This window comes from Prionailurus viverrinus, chromosome B3 (genome assembly GCF_022837055.1).
Source record: "Prionailurus viverrinus isolate Anna chromosome B3, UM_Priviv_1.0, whole genome shotgun sequence".
NCBI classification, from domain to species: Eukaryota; Metazoa; Chordata; class Mammalia; order Carnivora; family Felidae; genus Prionailurus; species Prionailurus viverrinus.
The window spans coordinates 527,041-549,457 of NC_062566.1; the positions used below are offsets into that span (position 1 = coordinate 527,041).

General features: G+C 49.2%; 1 protein-coding gene across 4 annotated transcripts in view; it reads left to right on the plus strand.

Annotated features, from left to right (window-relative positions):
* CRTC3 (CREB regulated transcription coactivator 3) overlaps positions 1–22,417 on the plus strand; it is a 98,844-nt gene that overhangs the window by 34,238 nt on the left and 42,189 nt on the right. For all 4 annotated transcript variants that reach the window (XR_007152899.1, XR_007152900.1, XM_047862224.1 and 1 more), the window contains exon 3: positions 20,206–20,325. Coding sequence is in view for 2 of the 4 variants with exons in the window: in XM_047862224.1 (XP_047718180.1) it covers positions 20,206–20,325 (120 nt within the window). In the remaining 2 variants the exon portion in view is untranslated. The remainder of the gene's footprint in view (positions 1–20,205; positions 20,326–22,417) is intronic.

Genomic DNA, 22,417 nt, shown 5'->3' on the forward strand with positions numbered 1-22,417 from the left:
CTCTCTCTCTCTCTCTCTCTCTCTCTCAAAAATAAACATTAATTTTTTTTTTTTTTTTAATCTAATAATGAGCAAAACAGACACTAATCCCATGCATGGGTCTCATCCTCTCAAGCTCTAATCTTGGGCCGGGGGTAGTGAGCCATGAGGCAGGGCTCTGAGGATTCACTGGCGTCTTCTGTGGGTTTCTCTTCAAACTCAACCTTCTCTGGGAAGACCCTCTGTGGGGAGGCAGGGGAGGGGTGTGTGGGCATCACTGTGATCTCTTACTCTTGACCTCACTGCTGTTAAGGGGCGTCCTCAATGAAATGCTTCGCAGTTTCCTCCGGAACACATACGTGCATTACATTAATGTTCTAACGCTTCTTTATAATGGGAGGTTAGGGAGTAGAACAGTAAGTTTTCGAAAGGAACCCAGTCGGCTGTAAACCAGTCAGTAAGTGCAGAGCGAAAGTCCCCAGGGAGGAGAGGTGGGTGAGTCACAAGAGATGATCTGGGATGTCTGTGGTCTGTTGTACACAGTGCTTGATTACCAAAACAGTAATCTTTACTTTGGCTTATAAAAGCCTCATGTTTTCACAGGGTGCAGCGAAACGTTCTCTACCCAAAACAACTGTGTCCCGGGGGTCTTGTCAAAAGGTCTGGCTTGGGAATACAGCTACGAGAAAACACGCCCGGGGAACGTAACTACTAGAGGGATGCTGTGGTTGTGTTTGGACGGCAGGACTGTAATTCCCCCTTCGCTCTTCTGTGCTAACTTGTCTGTGATGTGGTTATATTTCCTTTGCAGTAAAAGGCCAATTTGACAAGTACTTACCGAATACCATCTATGTGTCAGACTTGATGCTGGAGATGGGACAGTGACCCAGACAGGCATGGTCACTGCGTGGCCAAGCTTCAGCCCAGTGGGAGAGGTAGATTGTGAGACTGTGTGATGAACCCAGGGTGGAGGAGTTCACAGAGTGGGCCGGACGCATCTGAGTGGTGCCCTAAACCCAGGCTGGGGGTCGGGGGGAGCACCAGGGAAGGCTTCCTGGAGGAAGAGAGGTCTGAGCTGGGACCTGAAGGCCCTGGAACGCATAGACAGGGTGGGCGGTGTTCCAAGCAAAATCAGGAGCGTCTGGCAAAGCTGAGAGGCAAGAGAAAGTGTATCCTTTGTGGCAAACTGGCAGGTGGGGAGACTGGAACAGAGATTGTGAGAGCAGGAACCATATCATGAAGGACCTTTCTTTGCCTTTTTTTTCTTTTTTAACTTTGAGAGAGTGCATGCTAGAGCGGGGGAGGGGCAGAGAGAGGGAGAGAGAGAGAGAATCCCAAGCAGGCTCCCTACTGTCAGCCCAGAGCCCGCTGCGGGCCTCAGACTCACCAACGCAAGATCATGACCTGAGCCGGCATCAGGAGTCAGAGGCTTAAACGACTGAGCCCCCCAGGTGCCCCCGAGACCAGTTTCTTATTGACACATTTAGACTGTATCCACCTTTTCACTCTTAGGAAGGAACACTGCAGTCAGCTTTCTTTTTTTTTTTTTTTTTTAACGTTTACTTATTTTTGAGACAGAGAGAGACCGAGCATGAACGGGGGAGGGGCAGAGAGAGAGGGAGACACAGAATCGGAAGCAGCCTCCAGGCTCTGAGCAGTCAGCCCAGAGCCCGACGCGGGGCTCGAACTCACGGACCGCGAGATCGTGACCCGGGCTGAAGTCGGACGCTTAACCGACTGAGCCCCCCAGGCGCCCCTCATTTTTACTGTTTTTAAGTGTACAATCCAGTAATGGTTAAGTATGTCCTATGGTTGTAGAGCGGATCTCCAGACTGCAGACTGTCATCTTGCAGAACACTTTGTACCCGTTAAACAACCGCACAACCGCTCCCTGTTTACCCCTCCCCACCCCCACAGCCACCAATCTATTTGTTGCCTTTGAATTGGCCTCCTCCAGGTAACTCACAGAAGTGAAATTCTACAGCACTTGTCGTTCGGTGCCTGGCTTTCTTCACTTAGCACGTCCTCAAGGCCCATCCAGGTTGAAGCGTGCGACAGGAGCTCGCTCCTTTTGAAAGCTGAATAGTATTCCTTTGTACGTACGTGTCCCACCTTGTTTCTCTGTTCATCCATCCGTGAATGTCTGAGTTGCTTCCCCCTCTTGGTCTTTGTGACTGCTGCTCCCGTCAACCCAGGCAAGCAAATAGCTCTTCAAAATCCTGCTTTTAATTCTCCTGGATATAGACCCAGAAGCAGGAGTGCCGGATCATGTGAGGATTGTATTTTACATTTTTTGAGGAGTGACCGTGCTGTTTTCTGCACTACCTTTTATAGTCCCACCAACGGTGCAGAAGGGGTTGAATTTCTCCGTATCCTCACTGATACTCATTATTTTTCGGTGTGTTTTTTTGGGGGGGGGGGCGGTGAGGCGGGGGCGTCGGAGCCATCCGAATGTGTGTGAGGCGCTCCCTCCCTGTGGGTACCCGCTACGATTTGTAGTTCTTTAATCATCAGCGATGCTCCGCTTCCCTCCATGTGCTTGTTGGCCGTGTGAGTATCGTCTTTAAGGAAATGTCTGTTGCCTGTTCAAGCTGTATCCGTCTTTTCAGTCTTTGTCAGCCTCATGGGTAAAAAATGGTATCTTGTTTTATTTGGCATTTCCTTGATTATGAGTGAAATTTATTCATTTATTCAGCAAATAATATCGAGTGGCCCCCCCTGTGTGTCCGGCACTGTTCTAAGGACGTAACACAAAAGCCAGGTTGGCCGTCTCTTTATGTTTCTTTGGCCGTTTGTATTTCCTGTTCTGTAGGCTGTGTTTTTAAGTCTTTGCCTGTTTTTCTGTTGAGTACTTTATTTTTTTATCAGCTTCTAAAAACTCTTTGTTATATATTAAGGAAATCGGCTCTTTGTGTATTCGTTTTCTATTACTTTGTAACACATTACCACAAAATAAAAATTGCCTTTTATGGGGCGCCTGGGTGGGGCGGCTCAGTCAGTTAAGCATCTGACTTCAGCTCAGGTCATGATCTCACCATTTGTGGGTTCGAGTCCCGCGTCGGGCTCTGTGCTGACAGCTCAGAGCCTGGAGCCTGCTTCGGATTCTGTGTCTCCCTCTCTCTCTGCCCCTCCCCTACTCATTCTCTGTCTCTCTCTGTCTCAAAAATAAATAAAAACATTAAAAAAATTTTTTTTTAAATTGCCTTTTATTATCTGACAGTTTCTGTAGGTCAGAAGTCTGGTTACAGCTTATTTGGACTTTCTGCTTTTGGGTCTCCCCAGGCTGCAATGCAGATGCTCACTGCGGCTGCGGTCTTATCAGGGGCCGATCGGGGAGTGTGCTTCCGTACTCCTTCAGGTGGTTGGCAGAATTCATTTCCTTGTGGTTGCAAGACAATAGCATCACTTTAAAAAAGTTTTTTTTAAGTTTATTTATTTTTGAGAGAGAGAGGTGGGAGGAGGAGCAGAGAGAGAGGGAGACGGAAGATCTGAAGCCGGCTCTGTGCTGACAGCAGAGAGCCCAGTGTGGGGCTCACACTCATGAACTGTCAGATCATGACCTGGGCCAAAGTCAGACACTTAACCAACTGCACCACCCAGGTGCTGTACTCATATTTTGTTTCAATGCTATTTTTACTTTGGAGTTAATTTTGATGTGAGATTTGAGACAGAGGTCCCCCGTCTTTTCCTCTATGATTAGTCTCTTGCCTCAATTCTTGAATAACTTATTCTTATATGGTTCTTCCTGTTTCCTTGCTTTGTTCCACTGATATGGCTCGTTATTCCTCCTCCATTCCACATCAGTATAGTTACTGTGGCTTTATAATATGGTTTCAATTTTAATATTTTTTTAATAGATATATTCATAGGGTGCAAGATTAAAGATGATCGAAAGAGTGTGCAAGAAAAATAGTCCTTCTGTCTCTTTTCTAGACAGTTCATTCCCCAAAGGCGGTCAGTGTTGTCATGTCTGTTTATTCTTGCAGGGATATTTTTAGACATCAGCAAATGTGAATGCGTAATCTACTTTATCCCACCCTTTTACCCAGAAGGTAGCTAACCTACACATTTCTGTACCTTGCTTTGTTCAGCTAATATGTCTTGGAGAGCTTTCCATATCAGTTCACAAAGGACATCCTTATTCTTATTATTTTTTTTAATACTCTTGTTTATGGATCTGTTTATGGGTCTACCATAATTTCTTCTACTAGTTCCCTAATTATAAACATTTAAGTTATTTACATACTTTTTTTTTTAACGTTTATTTATTTTTGAGACAGAGAGAGACAGAGCATGAACGGGGGAGGGTCAGAGAGAGGGAGACATAAAATCTGAAACAGGCTCCAGGCTCTGAGCTGTCAGCACAGAGCCTGACGTGGGGCTTGAACTCACTGACCGCGAGATCATGACCTGAGCCGAAGTCGGCCGCTCAACCGACTGAGCCACCCAGGCGCCCCATTTACATACTTTTATCAAATATATACACTGTGTTTCAGTGAACAACTTAAATTTTTTTTTTAATATTTTTTGAGAGAGAGAGAGAGAGAGAGACTGTGAGCAGGGAAGGGGCAGAGAGAGAGGGACACACAGAATCCAAAGCAGGCTCCAGGCTCCAAGCTGTCAGCACAGAGACTGATACAGGGCTTGAGCCCATGAACCGTGAGATCATGGCCTGAGCCGAAGTCGGATGATTAACCGACTGAGCCACCCAGGCGCCCCAGAATCTCACTGTTTTAACTGATTTTTGCAGCTTTATATTACATTAAAAAAAAAAAAAAACCTGGTAGGGTTAACTCACTCTCATGCTTTTTTTCAATGATTTTTTTTTTTTCCGGGCTATTCTTGCATGTTTATTTTTCCGGGTGAACTTTAAAATCAACTTGCTGGGATCTTTTTTTTAAAAAAATCCTGTCATTAAGGGGTTTTTACGTAGCCGAATAATTTTATCAGATTTGTATTGTAGGAAGATTACTCTGACAGCCAGGTGGAAAACTGGCTTGGAGGAACCAAGATTAGAGACAAAAAGCCCAAGTGCAAGGTTGTTGCAGGAATCCCGACCGACTGACCGGAGTGGAGGGACAGGGCATTGAGGAGAGTGGTGGGCTTGGAGGCGTCGAGAAGGCCGGAGTGGCCGGACTCGGAGATGCCTGGGATGGGAAGGTTTGGGGGAGGTGGGGGGAGGATGAGCCCAAGCGTCGTCCTGGGTCAGACAGCTGGGTGGTGCCATTTCCAGAGATTCAAAACAGATGAAATAGGGCTGGTTTGGGAGGAAGATGACGAATTCACTTCTAAACATGTTGAGTTCGAAGTGCCTGTCCCCGGGGCTGTGGAATACACACTTTCGAAGCCGTGCAGAGTGCTCTGGGCCAGAGAGGCAGAGCTGTAGGACAGCCGTGAAGAGTCCCCAGCACCTAGACGATGGTCAGGAAACTGCAGAGAAACTGCCAGAGAGCCAGGAGGAGTCACAGGGAGCCCGAAGAATGTTTTTAAAAGAGAGTAAATTGTCACTAATTTCAGACGCCACTGAGAGGTTGAGCAGCTTAGGAGCTGAACGTCTAGTTGGATTTAGCAACAAGGAAAGCCCACGGATATGTGGGGAAGAGGAATGTCAGCGGAGTTGGGGCTGCGGGGTGAGTGGGAGTTGAGGAAGTCCTGGGGGTGACCCCTTCATCTTGAAGCTTGGCTGCAGAGAGGAGACACGGGCGGGCGAGCCAGTAGAGGGGCGGAGGGGTGGCATCCTCTCTGAGGACCAGGTAACACTGAGATGGTTGTAAGGACCGAGGGAAATCAGCCAACAAGAATGGTCTGAGAGAGAGTGATCCCGGTACAGCGTTGGAATATGTTCTCTGACAGTTTTGACTTTTAATTTTGTGGGGTTTTCTAATATTTTTGTTTGGCTCCTATTCTTACATTTTTAGAGTGTAGACAAAGAGCTCAGAAATAGGAATCAGGTTTAGAAATGTAATTGGAGGTGGGGGCACCTGGGTGGCTCAGGTCGGTCCGTGAGTTTGAGCCCCTGCGTCGGACTCTGTGCTGACAGCTCGGAGCCTGGGGCCTGCTTCGGATTCTGCGTCTCCCTCTCTCTCTGCCCCTCCCCTCCTCACACTCTGTCTCTCCGTCTCTCAAAAGTAAATAAGCATTAAAAAGAAAATGTAAGTGGAGATTAAGTTTAAAAGCGAAGTACAGAAAAGTGTACAAGTATGCCATTTATGTAAAAAAGGAGCAGAAGTGATATGTATTCCTATTCGCTCTGCGTGCCTAATCCTTATTTGGAAGGAGTCAGAGGAAACTAATCAAGTTACCCATTGGGCGGTGGGAACTGGATAGAAAGGCATCTTCACTGTCCATCTTCATATTTCTTTTTTTTTTTTTTTTTTAATTTTTTTTTTTTCAACGTTTATTTATTTTTGGGACAGAGAGAGACAGAGCATGAATGGGGGAGGGGCAGAGAGAGAGGGAGACACAGAATCGGAAACAGGCTCCAGGCTCTGAGCCATCAGCCCAGAGCCCGACGCGGGGCTCGAACTCACGGACCGCGAGATCGTGACCTGGCTGAAGTCGGACGCTTAACCGACTGCGCCACCCAGGCGCCCCTATATTTCTTATTTAAGAATGTGAACATATTACTTAAGTCATTTCATCTAAGCTGGTTGGTTTCTTTAAAAACAACGGTTCTGGCAGAGCCTGAATTTTTAGTGAGTGATGGCTCTAATTGTCTGTGATTCAACTGTTCGTCCACATCCACAAACCACTAAGAAGCAAACTCTTGCTTTGTGCTGTGAGGTGTGGATCTTTGCTCTTTCTCCACTCTTCCCCACAGGAAACCAGCACCCTTGGGGAAGTGGACAGTCCCGGCCCTTGGGTCAGGAAAGAGGACTATGGCCTGTCACCGCCTGGCCCTCTTAGCCACAGCTTGACCAAATGCACTATTAAGGTCTTGCGCCCAATTCCACCGTGGGCAGCAGGGAGCAGCTCTCCTAGAATTCAATCCATTCTGACACTGCCTACCTGGAGACAGCATCAGATCCCACAAGATAGGGGCTCATTCCCACCGGACCGCCCCCCTCCCCCCGTCCCCTGCACACCCTTCAGACGCCAGCTACAGGTTCGGGTCCCCAAGTTACCTACAACTTCTGTCCAACTTGGCCACCAGTCAGAGGTTCTTACGACCTCCTCCCTCTTTGGATTCAGTTAACTTGCTAGAGCGGCTCCCAGAACTCAGAGAAACGGTACTTACGCTTGCCGGCTTTATTGTAAAAGGGTATGGTAAAAGATACAGATGAACGTCCAGAGGGAAGAGAGGCACAGGGCCAGGTGTGTGGGAAGGGGCACCTTCTCAGAGCGCTTCACTCTCCCCAGGTCTCTGTGTATTGAGCCCCATCCTTTGGGGTGTGTACGGCAGGTTCCTTACTAATCAATCGTATTGATTAAATCATTGATTTAATTGATTGATTAAATCATTGGCCGCCCGTGACTGATTCGACCCCCAGTCCCTCTCGGCTCCAGGGAGATGTGGGAGAGCGCTGAAATTTCCAGCCTTGTAACCAACCACCTGGTTGATTCTCCGGACAACCAGCCCTCACCCTCGGGTGTGTTCCAGAAGTCACCTAATTAACATAATAAAAGACACCTTTGTTGCTCTCATCAGTTAGGAAATTCCAGGGAGCTCTGTGTCAGGAACAGGGATGAAGACCAAATATTTATTATAAATCACAATATCGGTTATAAACCTGGCTGGTAGGGAGAGGAAAGGAGAAAGGGGGTCAGTCATTATCCTCATTATGCTGATACAGGCAAAAGTCTCACACTGGCTCTCTCCCTTCCCAGCCGTAGCACATCCAGGGACAGTCCTGTGACTCTCCATCTCTCGGTGATCATTCTAAAACTATTCCAGGAGAAATGAAAACAGAATTTTTAACGAGATATGTGCACCCCCCCCATGTTAATTGCAACATTATTCGCAATAGCCACCATGTGAACACAGCCCTAATGCCCATTCACAGATGGATAAAAAGATGTGGTCCATATGCATAATAGAATATCGTTATGCTAAGTGGCATAAGTCAGAGAAAAACAAGTACATACTATACCACTTCTATATGGAATCTAAAATAATTAAACTTGTGAAAAACAATTAAATGGTGGTGCCCAGGGGCTGGGCGTGGGGAGGCAAGAGTGATGGTGTTTAAGCCTGTGAGCTGTGACAAGTGGTACATAAGCCATGGAGCTATACCTGCAGCATAATGAAGGTTGACAATATTATACTGCAGTTATTATTAATATGACAGATACCGCCATAGCGGTCATGTTACAATGTATAAAATGTATCAAAGTAACACGCTGTACGCTTTAAACTTACACAACGTTAGGTATCACATTTATTCAATAAAAAAATAAAAAGTAAGCGTAGAAAAGAAAAGAAAGTTTTACCTGGAACTCCAAAAATTTTCAAAAGATCTCAGAAAACTTCCAAGAACAAACAAATAAAATACGCAGAAAATGGAAGAAGAAGAAGAAGAAGAAGAAAACCTGTAGCTCTGCTGAGTACATTTCATTGTGGTTTTATAGCAAATATCTGAATTAGTGCACTGGTTAAACATATTTTACTTTTAATCTCTAGTTTTATAGTCCATGCTGATTGCACACCCCCCACTATAAAACATCAGATGAAATACAAAAAAAAAAATCTCAAAATGTTGAACCCCCACAGAAATAACCAAGTTCACTGCTAGTTTTCCTAATCCACTTTTTAGGGTACCAGATACCGAAGGATATGTTTATTTATTTATTTTTAATGTTTATTTATTTTTGAGAGAGAGAGAGAGAGAGAGAGAGAGACAGAGCGTGAGTGGGGGAGGGGCAGAGAGAGGGAGACCCAGAATCCGAAGCAGGCTCCAGGTTCCGAGCTGTCAGCCCAGAGCCCGACGCGGGGCTCGAACCCACGAACCAAGAGATTATGACCTGAGCTGAAGTCGGACACTCGACTGAGCCACCCAGGCGCCCCACCAAGGGATACGTTTAGTTAGGGCTGGGTTAATGGTGCCTAATCTGAGTCAGCGGACCCCACACCGGATCGAATCATTAGCTTTATTAGCTTCATGGCTGGCCACTCAGTAGCTCCCCAGGCTCCCTTGGGTTGGGCTCTGGGAACAAAATGGGACGTCCATCCCGCCTCTTCCCAGAAGTGAGGCCATCTGAGCCTGCATGGGCAGGGCCAACCTGGCTGGGGCCTCCAGTCCCAGGCCAGCGCTGGAGGAAGGCCCACCTTCCCTGTAGGGGACAGACCCTGTGCGCTAAGGTTGGAAGCTGTGGGCTGTGGGTGCTGCCGCAGGCGGGGAGCGCTGGGCCCTGTCCAGAGCCGGGGAGAGTGCCTCTCCGGCAGTGGGGGGTTTCCCTCCCCTGTCTGTAGGCAGAGGCGGGCAGTTGCACAGAGGAAAAGCCTTCCTTTTACGAGCCCTGCCAAGCTTTCTGTTCGGTTGACAAAGGGAACGCCAAACCAAGTTAACTCAGTGTCTCCCAACACGCCGCCCAACTCACTTGCGGTTCTAACTCACATTAAGTGAAGAACTTGCCCGCCACCCCCACCCCGGATGTTCTCTTCCACTTTTGTGGCTTGCTTCCTCCTGGAGAAGAAAACAGCCCTACGATGATGAATGTTTGGAAGCCTCTCCTCTGGGCCGATTCCCTGCAGAGAGTCCCCCAGGGACGGTTCGCAGCTCAGCCTACGGGGAAACATACCAGAGCCCCGCGGCCTGAGCGGGAGTGGCTGGCCTGGGAAAGTGGGGGTGCCAGACTTCCGAGGGGCCGGTAGTGGCTGTGGCTGACCTTCCCCGGCGCCCCTAACTCTTGTGACTGAGAGTGCGGACGGACGGACGGACGGACGGACAGGACACTGCGGGTGCCTCTTCGTGAACAAGTGCCCAGATGAGGAAAAGTACCCTGCGCTCTTTGAAATCGAAAACAGGATGTCTTTTTTTTTTTTTTAATCCGTATGCTTTATTTAGAATTGCCATGTGCTGTTAGAGCTAACTAAATATACCAGATTGTTTTATTCCCCCCCATTTTCTCATGATACTTTTCTAGTTCCTTTGTGAAATTATAGACCTTTTTTGTCTTTTTAAAGTCATGTAAAAACAGTATTTTAGTAGTCATTTTTGCTGGCTGCGTGGTCGAAAACCTAGCCTCTTGCATGCATAGAAGCTCTTGGAGGTAAAGGTAAAAAAAGGCACCCTTAATGTATTACAGGCCCACAATATCGACTTTTAAACAATTGAACTTTTAATTTGGAAGTTTTAAATGTACCCAAAGTAGGAAATAGAGTCATGAAGCCTCCCCCTCCCCCCCCCCCCCCGTGAGTATACTCATCACCACTTTCATCGTTCTGTCCAGTTTTACGGAGATACAGCTGACATGTCACATTACAGTAATTTCAGTGTGCAACGTAATTTGCTGTCCATATACGTTGCGAAATGGTTACCACGGTAAGTTTAGTAAACATCCATCACTTCACAACATTTTGTCAACTTTGTTTTATTTATACCCCCACACACACACACACACTTTTTTTTTTTTAATTCCAAATAACAGATTTCTTCTAGGCTCAGGGATGTGTCTCACCAGGTTCAGTCACAGTGGGGTGTGTGGTGTGGCTCAGGGCGCAGCTGACTGAAGGGGGAGGGGAGGAGGGTGGTGGGTAGGGGCAGGTAACGGTCTACTTGTCACCTCCTTTCCCTGAGGCAGAAAGAGGCCCCTGATGGGCTGCAGCTAGGCTCAGGCACCTTGATCCCTTTCCTGCTTGATCTGAAGCACCCACCTGACCAGTCTGGCCACCGAGGACCCCTGTGGCCTCCCTCTGCTGGCCAGCTGCTCTGTCTCCCGTGTAACCTGCCTCTAGGCTGGCCTCCTTTGCCCCGTCCCTGCTCACGTCTTAGCTCGCAGAAATAATTCTTCGTATCGTGGTTGTCCTCAGAAGAGGCAAACCCGCTTTTTCTGGAGGAAATAAATGGGCAGACCCAGTTTACCTAGAACTTCCCTCTTGGGTCGTGATCACATCAGCAGCAGAGTTCAAGGTCAGACTGCACTCAACAGAAGCCCTTCCCCCACCCCCATCTCCACCAAACACGCCACACCAGGCAGGAGGGTGGGGTGGGAACGGGCAGTGTAAGACCTCTCCCTTTGTGGGGGCTGGTGGGGCATTTCCTGGAGAGATAGGAAGGTGCCTTTAGAGGCTTGGCATCTGGTTAGCCCTTGCCATGCCCGTGCTCATCCCTGAGGGTCTGAGGGGGGCGGGGGGATGCTTCACCTTATTCTGGAAGATTGTAGCCATCCACAAAAGCAGAAAGGACAGAATAACAGGCTCCCGTACAGCTGTCACCAGTTTCAGTAACTTTCAACATTCTGTCACTGAAACTTTCTGATCGTGCACCCTAGCAGTAAGAGTGTTGTAGCCCCAGTCTGGGTGTCTTTGTTTGTTTGTGAGTTACATACACATACACACGTTTGCAGAAAGCAGAGTGGAAACAGCTTCCAGTGTCTTCTCTCTCCCCTGTGCACATCCTCTATACCCCACCCCCACCCCCCACCGAGAGGCACACACTCTGGTCTGGAGCCCAGTTATTTGGAAACATAATGACAAACAGAGCAGACGTGTATTGGACCCCACTGTCACGGACACTGGGAACTGAGAGGGAAGACGCTGGGGCGGGGGGGGGGGGGGTGGGGGGTGGACGGCAGGATGACGGGGCTCAGTGCATCTGTGGGACGTCATCCCCCCCCCCCCTCCAGATGAGGCGCGGGCGCAGCCGGGCCAGGACCCTGACCCATCTGTCCCTTCCTGAGCAGGAGCCCCCAGCGCGAGCCCCGGGCTCCACACTCTGGGTGTGTTCTAGGCTTTGCTGTTTCGACAGATTATTTTGCCTGAGGTCACTTTGGTTGGTTTCCTTTTCTGTGTGTGTTTGGACCTTCGCCGCCTTAAAAAAAGGTTTTGTCTCTGTCGGTTTTTTTAGAGTAATCCTTTAGCTTAGTTTATCTTAATAATTTCACTCCCCTTTTTCCTTTCACTTCACAATAAGGACGAGGAAGGGGCCACACGAGGGCCTCGGGTACAGCGGCAGGTCCGGCGTCCGGCTCTGCCCCTTCGTAGCTTCCTTTGCCCTGCGCCGCGGGGTTCACTTCTTCCTTCGGAGATTGGATCCCAAATTTGTGTGGTCAAAAAAGGCACAGTCTGCATGTTACAAAACAAACACACACCAAAAAAACCCCAACAGTGATTCAGGGGCTCTGAGGGTCAAGTGACCCTTCCAGACTGGATAAGACCAGCCCGAAGACGGTGCAGAGCTGGCCGACTGCTGAAGTGACCGTGTTCCCAGAAGCTAGGACCTTCACAGCTTGGTGGACTCGGGACCTCGGCCCCTGGCACGTTTCTAAGCGTCAGCTCCTGCCCGTCACCATGGAGGGCGAAGGAAGGGGGTGGGGGCTGCTGTGAGGCAGGGCGAGCGCAGGTCTGACCCTGCAGATTTGTAAACCATTTTGATTTGCTCTGTAAGGAGTGTGGGGTTTTTTTGCTTGTTTTTTGGGTTTGGTTGGTTGGTTGGTTTTTCGATGGTGATATAATAGAGTCTCTAATCCAGCCATGAAATCCCTTTTATTCTCTTCAGCTTATAAGGTAGGATGAAAATGGTCCATTTAACCCCAAGGCAGTGAATTCATAGTCTCTTCTCTGTTGCGGGCAGGCCTTCAGGGCTCCCTCTCCTCCTCATGAGAACCAAGGGGGGTGCGGGCTCCAATTGTCCCCCGCTGGGTTCCCAGGAGAGGCGCGGTTGTCCTTTTGAAAAGAAGAGGCCGGTCACGTCTTCCATTAACGGCATCGAAAAGCCCCGCCAGCCCAAGGAACCTGCCTCACCCCCACACTCCCCAAGTCTCCACTCTTCCCAGGGCAGCAGTCTGTTCAGGCCCAGGGGCCAGTCTTACGTGCGTTTACCACGAAGCGACGTGAACTCACAGACGGAGGAATTTAGAAGGACTAAGGAAGCATTTCATCCTATCGGAGGAAGCTGTGGGATGGTCGGTAGAGAGCCTTGGGACTTTCAGCTAACCTCTTAGCCCACGGGAAGTTAGACACCTGCCCCAAACACCTGCCCCAAACGTGCTGGTCCCATGAGCCAGGTGTGCGTGTTCTTTATGCTGCAAGATGGTCAGATATCTTAGCAGTGTTGTCATTCTTAGCTCTTCAGTAGATTTACAAGAACATAATTTTGTCTGGAAAATCTCTCAACAAAATCTTTTTTACTTTTGGGGCACCGGGGTGGCAGTCAGTTAAGCGTCTGACTCTTGATTTCGGCTCAGGTCATGATCTCGTGGTTCGTGGGGTCGAGCCCCACATCAGGCTTCACTGTTGTCAGCACGGAGCCTGCTTGGGATTCTTTCTCTCTCCCTCTCTCTGCCCCTCCCCTGTTTCTCTCTCTCGCTCTCTCGCTGTCTCTCAAAATAAACATTTGGAAAAAAATCTTTAACTTCTTTTCTGTAGTATGCCACACTCGCAAACCTGATTTCACGTAGGCTACTTAGCAGAGGAGGCAAAATGGTGAGATGTGGATCAGGATCCTGAGTTCAGGCTTCCAGCTAGTTTGTCACTAGCTGCATCACCTTGAGAAAAATCACTCCTCCTTCTGGATGCTGGTGTCTCCCATGGAGAAGGAATGTGTGGAGTTGGGGTGCACTGTGGCCAGCACCCATTGGTTCTTACCTGTGAAGCTCACCCTAATGAGTTGTCAGCCATACACCACCTCCCCTCCTTGGGCTCCTCCCACCCTGCTCCCGAGAGAGCGGGTGGCCCCACATATCAGGCTCAGGTGTGATGCAAGACCTGAGGGGCCCCCTCGGGCTGCTCCCCTCGAGGGTTCCTGTTTCTGCCACTGAGATGGGTGAGGTTGCCACCGAGTAACCCCTGGTTTAGGCAAGCAGACTGTCCTCGTCCTTGTCCGTGTCTGTGTCATCGGAGCTGCCGGCCCGGACGTGTTTCTAGTGTTGACAGTGGTGTTCTAGAAAAATCCATGCTGCTCTTGTGGGAGTTTTACCTTTTTTCCCTTCGAGCTGTCGAACCGAAAGCTGTCTTACGTAGCCTTGTTTGTGTGTGAGTACCGATGGTGCAGCCCTTTGTAACGATGCTGAGTTACAGGATCCTGGATCAGGCTTGTCGAAGGAACCACATACGCTTCATCCTGGGACTCTGCATGTTTTAAATACATTTTTTTAAAACGTTTATTTCTGAGAGAGAGACAGAGTGTGAGCAGGGGAGGGTCAGAGAGAGAGGGAGACCCAGAATCCGAAGCAGGCTCCAGGCTCCAGGCTCCAAGCTGTCAGCACAGAGCCCGACGCAGGGCTCGAACTCACAGACCGTGAGATCTTGACCTGAGCCGAAGCCACCCAGGTGCCCCTTCGGTACATTTTTTTTAAATGTATTAAAACTTCTGACAATGCAAGAGCATACAAGAACATACTTGCATTTAGAGTCATCCAGCATTTAGAAATTCCTGTTTCACTAGAGAAAATTGGCAAATTCCAATTCTCCTGCTTTTAATAACATTGTGTAGAAATACAGCCGTAAGCTAGGATTGATCTTTGTTGCAAGAAAAAAAAAAAAAAAGCGTGGCTTGGTCTTTCACACATAAAGAATATACTGTAACATATATAGAACATGTGTGTATATAGAATATAACGTAGGATACTTTTAATAATGATCATCCCCTTGAGGGGACAGTGAACAGCTCTCCAGCTCTCAGACTTGAGCTCAGGTCACGACGAAACAAGGGCTTAGTAGGAGTCTGCTTGTGGTTTATTAGTCACGTGGAAAGATCTGGGGTTTGTGATTAACCACAAGCTCCACGCTATGCCAACAATACGGTACATCTGCTAAAAGAGTTAATGCAAATATAGGTCACGCTGATAGGTCAATGGTGCCTACTGACAGGAAGTAATTTTCCTCCTAGGAAAGGTAAGGAAATTCACCTGCAACTGCTCAGCCAGTCATCTCTGGCTGCAGCTTTCAGAGGCCATGTGGGCAGCAGGTGGGCGCCCACACCCACGAAAAGACACCTAAATGAGCTCTTGGTCCCGGGGGGGGGGGGGGGGAGGTGCACTGAGCCCACCGTACTCTCTGCCATTGGCCCTGGGTTTCTGCCCAGAAACGTGCAACTCTGCTTCCTCTGGAAGATTCACACGTTCTGTTTCATCTCAGCCAGCCTCGACCCCCCCAGCAGCCATCCTAATACCTGCGTCCCTGATCTAATTTGCCATCCACATAGAGATACTTTCACAAGCAATCGGGGAGCCTACAATCCTGCAAAGGGAGGAGGCCTGAGGGCGAGACTCTCTGTAAGTGGACGTCCCGTTCTCAGCAGCACCTTGAACTGCTTGGGGTCTGCCTCCTTCCCCCCACCCCCCCACAAAAGGCCCAACGACAGAAAGTAGGCAAGAGTCGACTGTAGCTGGTCTCCTTGCCGACTCAGGAGTCACCTTTACCCCCGACCCCCAACGCAGACCCACCTCGTTGCCCTTCGCTGTCGAGGTCCGTGGAACCTTGGCGCTTGGGCTGTGCTCCACCCTCAGTCTGCCTTCTGTCAAATTTGGCGACTTAAGCCCAGAATCCACCCTTCCCCTGCCTTGTGTTACCGCTCGGTCCTCTCCTCTCACGCTCAGCCTCTGCCAGTTAGGTCCCAACGTGGAATGGAATTTGATAGCTGGCCCCATCGCTGCTAAGGTTCCCGTGTGACCCTCCCGGTGCCGAACCTCATCGTCGGGCCATTGACACCGGCCCCACTGCATTGTCTCAGGCTGCCACCAAGAACGTGGCCACCCACAGTGTGCCCTCTCCACCTGCTTCCTAGTGCCTAGAAAGGGGTGGGGGGAGCGTGGTAAGGCGTGTGCTGGTGCAGGCCCTGGAGAGGTGACCGGACCCCCCTTCTGTGTGTGTGTGTTCCTGAATAAAAACCACCAAGCTGTCCCCAAACAAACAAAAAGGCAAGGAAGCCCAGCTAAATTTTGAATTTTCCCACCACGAATACTTGAAACGTTTTTGGACATCGGCTCAACACCCTCTTGGGTGTTGCCCTGGCCTTGCTGGGGCCCTCAGCACGCACTCGGTCTGCCTGTGGGTAGTGTGGCCCTGGGGCCCCCGCGGCAGGGGGAGGGGCGGTTGAATGCGGAGGCACAGAAACCTTCTCTCCTTCGTTTAGTGTCTGGGTCCCGTGTCCTGAAACAGGATGGTGTTTGTCAGAGCCCAAACCCGGGTCCATCCTCAAAACAGGTGCCAATTTCCCAGGTTCTTCTGACTTGAAGGAAAATCGGACTCTGCACATCACTGTAGCCTCTCTCTGTTGTCACTGTCATATTAGCTTTGTTGTGCTAACAACCACTCCCAAAACTTTGGGATTGGGGCAAGCTTTTTTTTTTTTTTTTTTTTTTTTTAACTCCTCTTTGTTGCTGGGGGCTCTCCTGGATAACTGAGGCTGAGGGAGCATCCCTCTTTGGGTCATGGAATTCTCAGGGCAGAAGGAAGAGAGTAGGAGAGTTTCTATTTGGACAAATGTATATCACGTCTGCTCCCGAACCGTGGGCCGGAGCCAGTCACACAGAGCCCTGCCAGCATTCTGTCTGTCCAGCCATTCATCCCAGGCTGTAGCTTTTAGAGGTGACCCGGCATGGGCAGCAGATGGGTGCCTAACAAAGATCTAGGTCCTTTAGGGATACTTTGGGAGGCTCAGAGTAGTGGGAAGGCCCCTACCAATGGTGTTGCCCGTGCTGTCCATAAAAGGACTCTGTGGGGTGGCCTCACCTTTAACAAGATGCTTCCCAACACCCAACCACCTAGACATCCATCCTCCTTCTAATGCCCAGTGTTCTTAGTCTGCTCGGGCTGCCCTAACAGGACACCACAGACTTGGGGGGTGGGGGGGGAGGGCCACTGACACAGCAGAAATCTCTTTTCCCACAGTTCTGGAGGCTGGACGTCCAAGATCGAGATGTGGGCAGGGCGGGTTTCTGGTCAGGCCTCTCTTCCTGCCCTCACACGGCCTTTCCTCTGTGTGTGTGTGTGTGTGTGTTCCTGTGGTCTCTTCCTCTTAACAGGACACCAGTGCTATTAGATGAGAGCCCACCTGTAGGACCTCACTTAACCTACATTTCCTTCTGGGTCCACATACAGTCCCTCTGGGGGTTAGGGCTTCAACCTGTGCACTGAAGCAGGTGGGGGAGCAGTTCGGCCGGTAAGCCCCAGTGCCCCTGGGATAAGGCAGCTTTCACGTGCATCATCTAATTTCGTTTTCTCAGCAAGCCTGTGAGGAAGTTATCAGCAGCATCACGTCCACTTTACAGATAAGAGAGAGGGGATGACTGGCTGTTAAGTAAATGATTCTGGACTGGAACTATTTCTTTGACTCCAAAGCACATGTTCTTGAATTGCAGCATGGGGTGTGGGCCTCCTCAACATTGGAAGTGAAATACTGTGCACCTGCTGAATTAATAGCTCTAAGGGTTACATACACAGAAAATAGGTACAGGAAATAGACCACAAGAATGTATGTGCTGTGTGGGTACAACCCACGTACAAAAAACTATGGATAAAACTTGAAAAGGAACTGAAAGCGTGAAGCCCTTGGCCTTCAGGTTCTTTTTTGTGTTAGAGTCCACCTAAGAGATACATTGTTAAATAACAGACTCTTAGCTCTCAGCAGGCACAAGGCCATAGTGTTTCACAGGCTTCCTCTTCTTGAGTCTGCTCAGCAACCCGCCCCCCCCCCCCCAGCTTCCCACACAGAACACCCGCTGAGCTCATGTCATGAGCAAGGCAGGTGCCTGTGAGTCCAGAAGGCCGAAAACCTCAGTGTAGTTTGGAAGAAGACGAGCTGCTATAGGGGCAGGGGGCTTCAGTAGTGTCACGCTGAGCACGAGAAGAAAATATCCAATGTTGACAGAGACCATCCCCTGCCCCCAAGCTGAGTCTAGGTAGCAATACAGGATTTGGGCCCATGCATTTGGTGACTGCAAAAGAGGCGAGTATGAACAGCAAGTATGTGTGTAAGGAAATCTGCCAGACGTTCCAAGAACTCTCTGCTTTTTTGGAACCCCTTCTAGAGGCCCTCAGCCCCACCTCTGTGGGCTGGTCTCCGTACTCCGAGACTCCTAGATGAAAGTGTGTTTCCAAGGACATGTAACACCACTCAGGTGAATATTGGTCCTATTACCAGAGAATCCTCCCTTTTACCCTGGAACAAAGTCATCTGTCCCTCGTGTTCCTGTGTAAACAGGTTTTGAAAACCGTGTGATGTGGGTGTGTGTCCTCTTGATTAACAAGGTATTTCAATTTGTCACTCCCTGGAAGATTATGCTGTGTTGTCTGAGATCAGCACCCAGCTTACCCATCACAATGGCTGTTTTTCATGCCCTCAGAAGTTGTTCCTCACAAAGATCTCTTTGTTTTAGGAGATGACAGATTTGGGTTGAAAAAGAGATTAGACGGGACACCTGGGTGGCTCAGTCGGTTGAACGGCTGACTTCGGCTCAGGTCATGATCTCGCGGTTTGTGGGTTCGAGCCCCGCGTTGGGCTCTGTGCTGACAGCTCGGAGCCTGGAGCCTGCTTCGGATTCTGTGTCTCCCTCTCTCTCTCTGCACCTCGTGCTCTCTCTCTCTCTCAAAAATAAACAGAGAGAGAGATTAGAACTCTTAGACTCAATTAATTTAGACATTGTATCAGCCTGCTCTGGAGAAATAGGAGGCTTTCCCAAGTCCAGTGTGAGAAAATCCATGTTTAACAAAGAAAAAGTAACCACCAATTCTTAGCTAAAAGAAACAGCTCCCCTATAAAAACATCCTCTGTTATAGGATTCCTTTCAGAGCAAGCTATTTATACATGATTCAGTTTAGATAAAAGAAAACCTGCTTTCGTATATTTCACAAACACATCCATCCCTTGTGTAACGTTATATATACACTATGCGCACATCATATATGTGATACAGTGGTCTAGCCTAGCGTTTGGCCTTTGACAACCAAAAAGATTGCCTTTTATGATGCCAGTCTCAAAAATGTTAAGAATGTACCCCCATGGCACCTGGGCGGTTCACTTGGTTAAGTGTCCGACTCTTGATTTCAGCTCAAGGTCATGATCTCTCATGGTTCATGAGTTTGAGCCCTGCGTCGAGCTCTGTGCTAACAGTGTGGAGTTTGCTTGGGATTCTCTCTCTCTCTCTCTCTCTCTCTCTCTCTCTCTCTGTACCTCTCCTGCTTGTCTGTCTCTCTCAAAATAAATAAACTTAAGAAGAATGTACCCAAGCCTCCCTTAAGAAAGGATTTCGGATTTATTGACCACGGGTTTATCTTGAATCTGTTTATATTTTCATTTGTGCCATTTTTGGGAATAATGAGTTGCGCATTTTCAACTTGTGTTGAGGTAGCATTCTTTTCTCTTTCCTTAACTGAGGGGTTATAGACTCAAACGTCTAACGTAGTAAGTCAGTCGGTGGTCTGGTGTAAGCATTAAAAGCACGAGAACGGGTGTCCCGCCTACAGAGAGCAGCCACTCTCGATTTCAGTCCATTCTGCCACATGGGAACGTGGGACTGGCGTGGCCTGGGTGTTCAGATTTTTCCCTAGAAGCCTCAGACCTGAATTTTTAAACATTGTCAATTCAATTGAAAATTTAAAGACCCTGTGCAAAACAAATAACCCACAGTCTGTAGGTATTCCGGTTTATTTCTGGATACTGTATATCTGGATTTCTGGATACTATGTATATATATTTCTGGATACTGTATCTGTATTTCTGGATACTGTGTGTGTGTATGTACACACATTTCTGGATACTGTATCTGTATTTCTAGATACTATAGGTATCCAGCTTACCTCTGTCTGAAATAGACCTCTTGCGTTTCAAGCAGACTTCTGAGTGTCTGGGGTGTGATGTATGAACCTGTGGTCCTGCCTCGTAACTGTGACAGCTTTTAATATATCATCGATTTGGCCTCTATCTTAACACACGAAGGACCGTTTTCAGTTATTCTGCACCCCTACAGAAACAGCCCCATGTGCTCCGTGACTGTGTTTACCTTGACTCGAGGCACAGTCCTAAACACTCATAAAAATCCGAATCTGCATTTCATCTGCCACCGCTGCTGAGGGTGAGTGTGGCGATTTCATGGTCACAGGCCAACTCCTCTCCCTTCTTTCCGCAGCCGTCCCTGCACCAGGCTGATAGCGCACGGGGGACCCGCCACCATGGGCTGGTGGAGAGGCCGGCCAGGACCCGCTTCCACGCGCTCCACCGACGGTCTGGGGACAAGCCGGGACGACAAATATCCTTTCTCGTTGTCTGAGGGCAGTATGACTTCTGAAATGTTTGAAAGGTTTTCAAGGTTTCTCTTCCCTACAGTTCCCCTTTGGCCTCCAAGCCTTCGTTTTATCTGATGAAGGGAGGCAATAAAAACAAACGAGTTGGAAACTAGAAACATCTCTGCAGCTGAAAATTGGAAAGATCATCGCGGGTGTTTACTTGATGAAAACGGTGATAAAGCGGAGTCGGGTGACGTAACTGGACATAAGCAGAACCTGTAACCCGGCCCTGTTGCAAGGCCGCCTCAGGATTTTCTTCCGAGGTCAGCCAAGGCACAGTTAAACCTGACTTTGAACCAGGTTAGAGAGACCTGGTCTATCTAGCTAAAACAGACATGTGGGAATCTGGCTGATTTTTATTTCTGCTGACCTGGGGACCCTGCTGTGAGAACTTACAGAAGAAAGTTCATACGATCTCCTATTTATGCAGTTCCAAGCTCAGTAAATGACGCCTTACGGTATAAAGTTAGGAAAATTCTTATGCAGCACTTACGCCAAGACCTATGCTGTTAAGTAGGAATGAAGAAGAGGAGATTTCGAAGTCCCCTGATAGCTTTGTTTTTCAGGGGCCGGGGCTTAGGCGGTGGGCGGGGTGGTCACGGCCGGGCCACCGGCGTTGTGCTCAGGGATTCGAGGACACAGTTTTGTGGGAGAGGACGTGGAAGCAGCGTGCCGGGAGGCCCTGTGCCCTCCCTACGCTCCCCCCTCTGGGGTGGAGGAAGGCACAGGAAGGCGGGGTGCGTGTCACTGCACAGCTGGTTCCTGGCAGTGATGGTAGAGCTGGCTTCTCGAGAAACCAGGAAGTGGGGGGAGGGCACGCGTGTTTGCTGAGCACCTACCCATGCCAGGCACTGCGCCGGGCCATTTCTGTGTCATTCCGTCCTCAAAACTCACTGAGTAGTTCATGCGTTTTAACCCGCATTTTCCAAGGAGGAAGCTGAGCGTCGAAGTCACTTGTCCCAGATTCCCGCTGTCGAGGTTGGATTCAGCCCGGGTCAAGCGGACTCCGGGCCTGGGCCTCTCCCCTGCCTCCAGCCCTCGGTGGGTCGGCCCCCGGACCCCCTCCTGCCGTCAAGAGAGGCCCTGTAGGGGGGGTTGTAGGACACACACAGGGGACACGCTTCTCCTGCCCCCGGGCTTCCTCCAGCTTCCTATCTGGAGGCAGGGATAGCGACCCCAGGGAACGTTCCCGTCTCCCCTCTCTTCCGCCCCCAAGGGACACACCGCGGACACAGGGTCCACGACAGACCCTGACTTCTAGTTTTATGTATTATGTGACTGCTGTCAGGGAGGGTGACCGTGACAGCTGATTCTGCGGGTTACCTTCTGGAACATGTAATAACCCTTACGCAGAACGCAAAAAGGAGAGGAGAATCCAGATGAGTCTTCGGCTCGTGCTCACGTGTGGGAGGAGCATGTACACCAAACCCTCATCGAGACTGCTGAGAATTTTCAAGCAAAAGACTTCTGAGTGTTTCTTTGCTTGATTTAACAATATGTCTTTTTCCAAAGTCTTGATTCTCTTTTTCTCCTGTAGGTGTTCTCTGTAAATAGTATAATACATACATGACATATTCATAGCCATATATATAAATACCTGTATGCTTGCAACTATCTCAGAGCCTTTTTACAGCAAGTATGGTCTAAGTATATACACATGCTCACAGCTCTTTTAACCAAGGGAATAACTTAGAAGAGGAGGGGATTGAAGGAAAGTGACAGAGGACAATGTTCATTCACTTAAAAACAATGAGGGGCTCCTGGGTGGCTCAGTCAGTTAAGCGTCCGACTTCGGCTCAGGTCATGATCTCACAGTTCGTGAGTTTGAGCCCCGCGTCGGGCTCTGTGCTGACAGCTCGGAGCCTGGAGCCTGCTTTGGTTTCTGTATCTCCGTCTCTCTCTGCCCCTCCCCTTCTCTCTCTCTCTCTCTCTCTCTCTCTCTCTCTCTCTCTCAAAAAAGTAATAAACATTAAAAAAAATTATTTACTAGTGTCAGGCCCCGCTGAGACACTGCAGGCATAATGGCGAACATAATTTGGTCCCTGTCGTCATGTT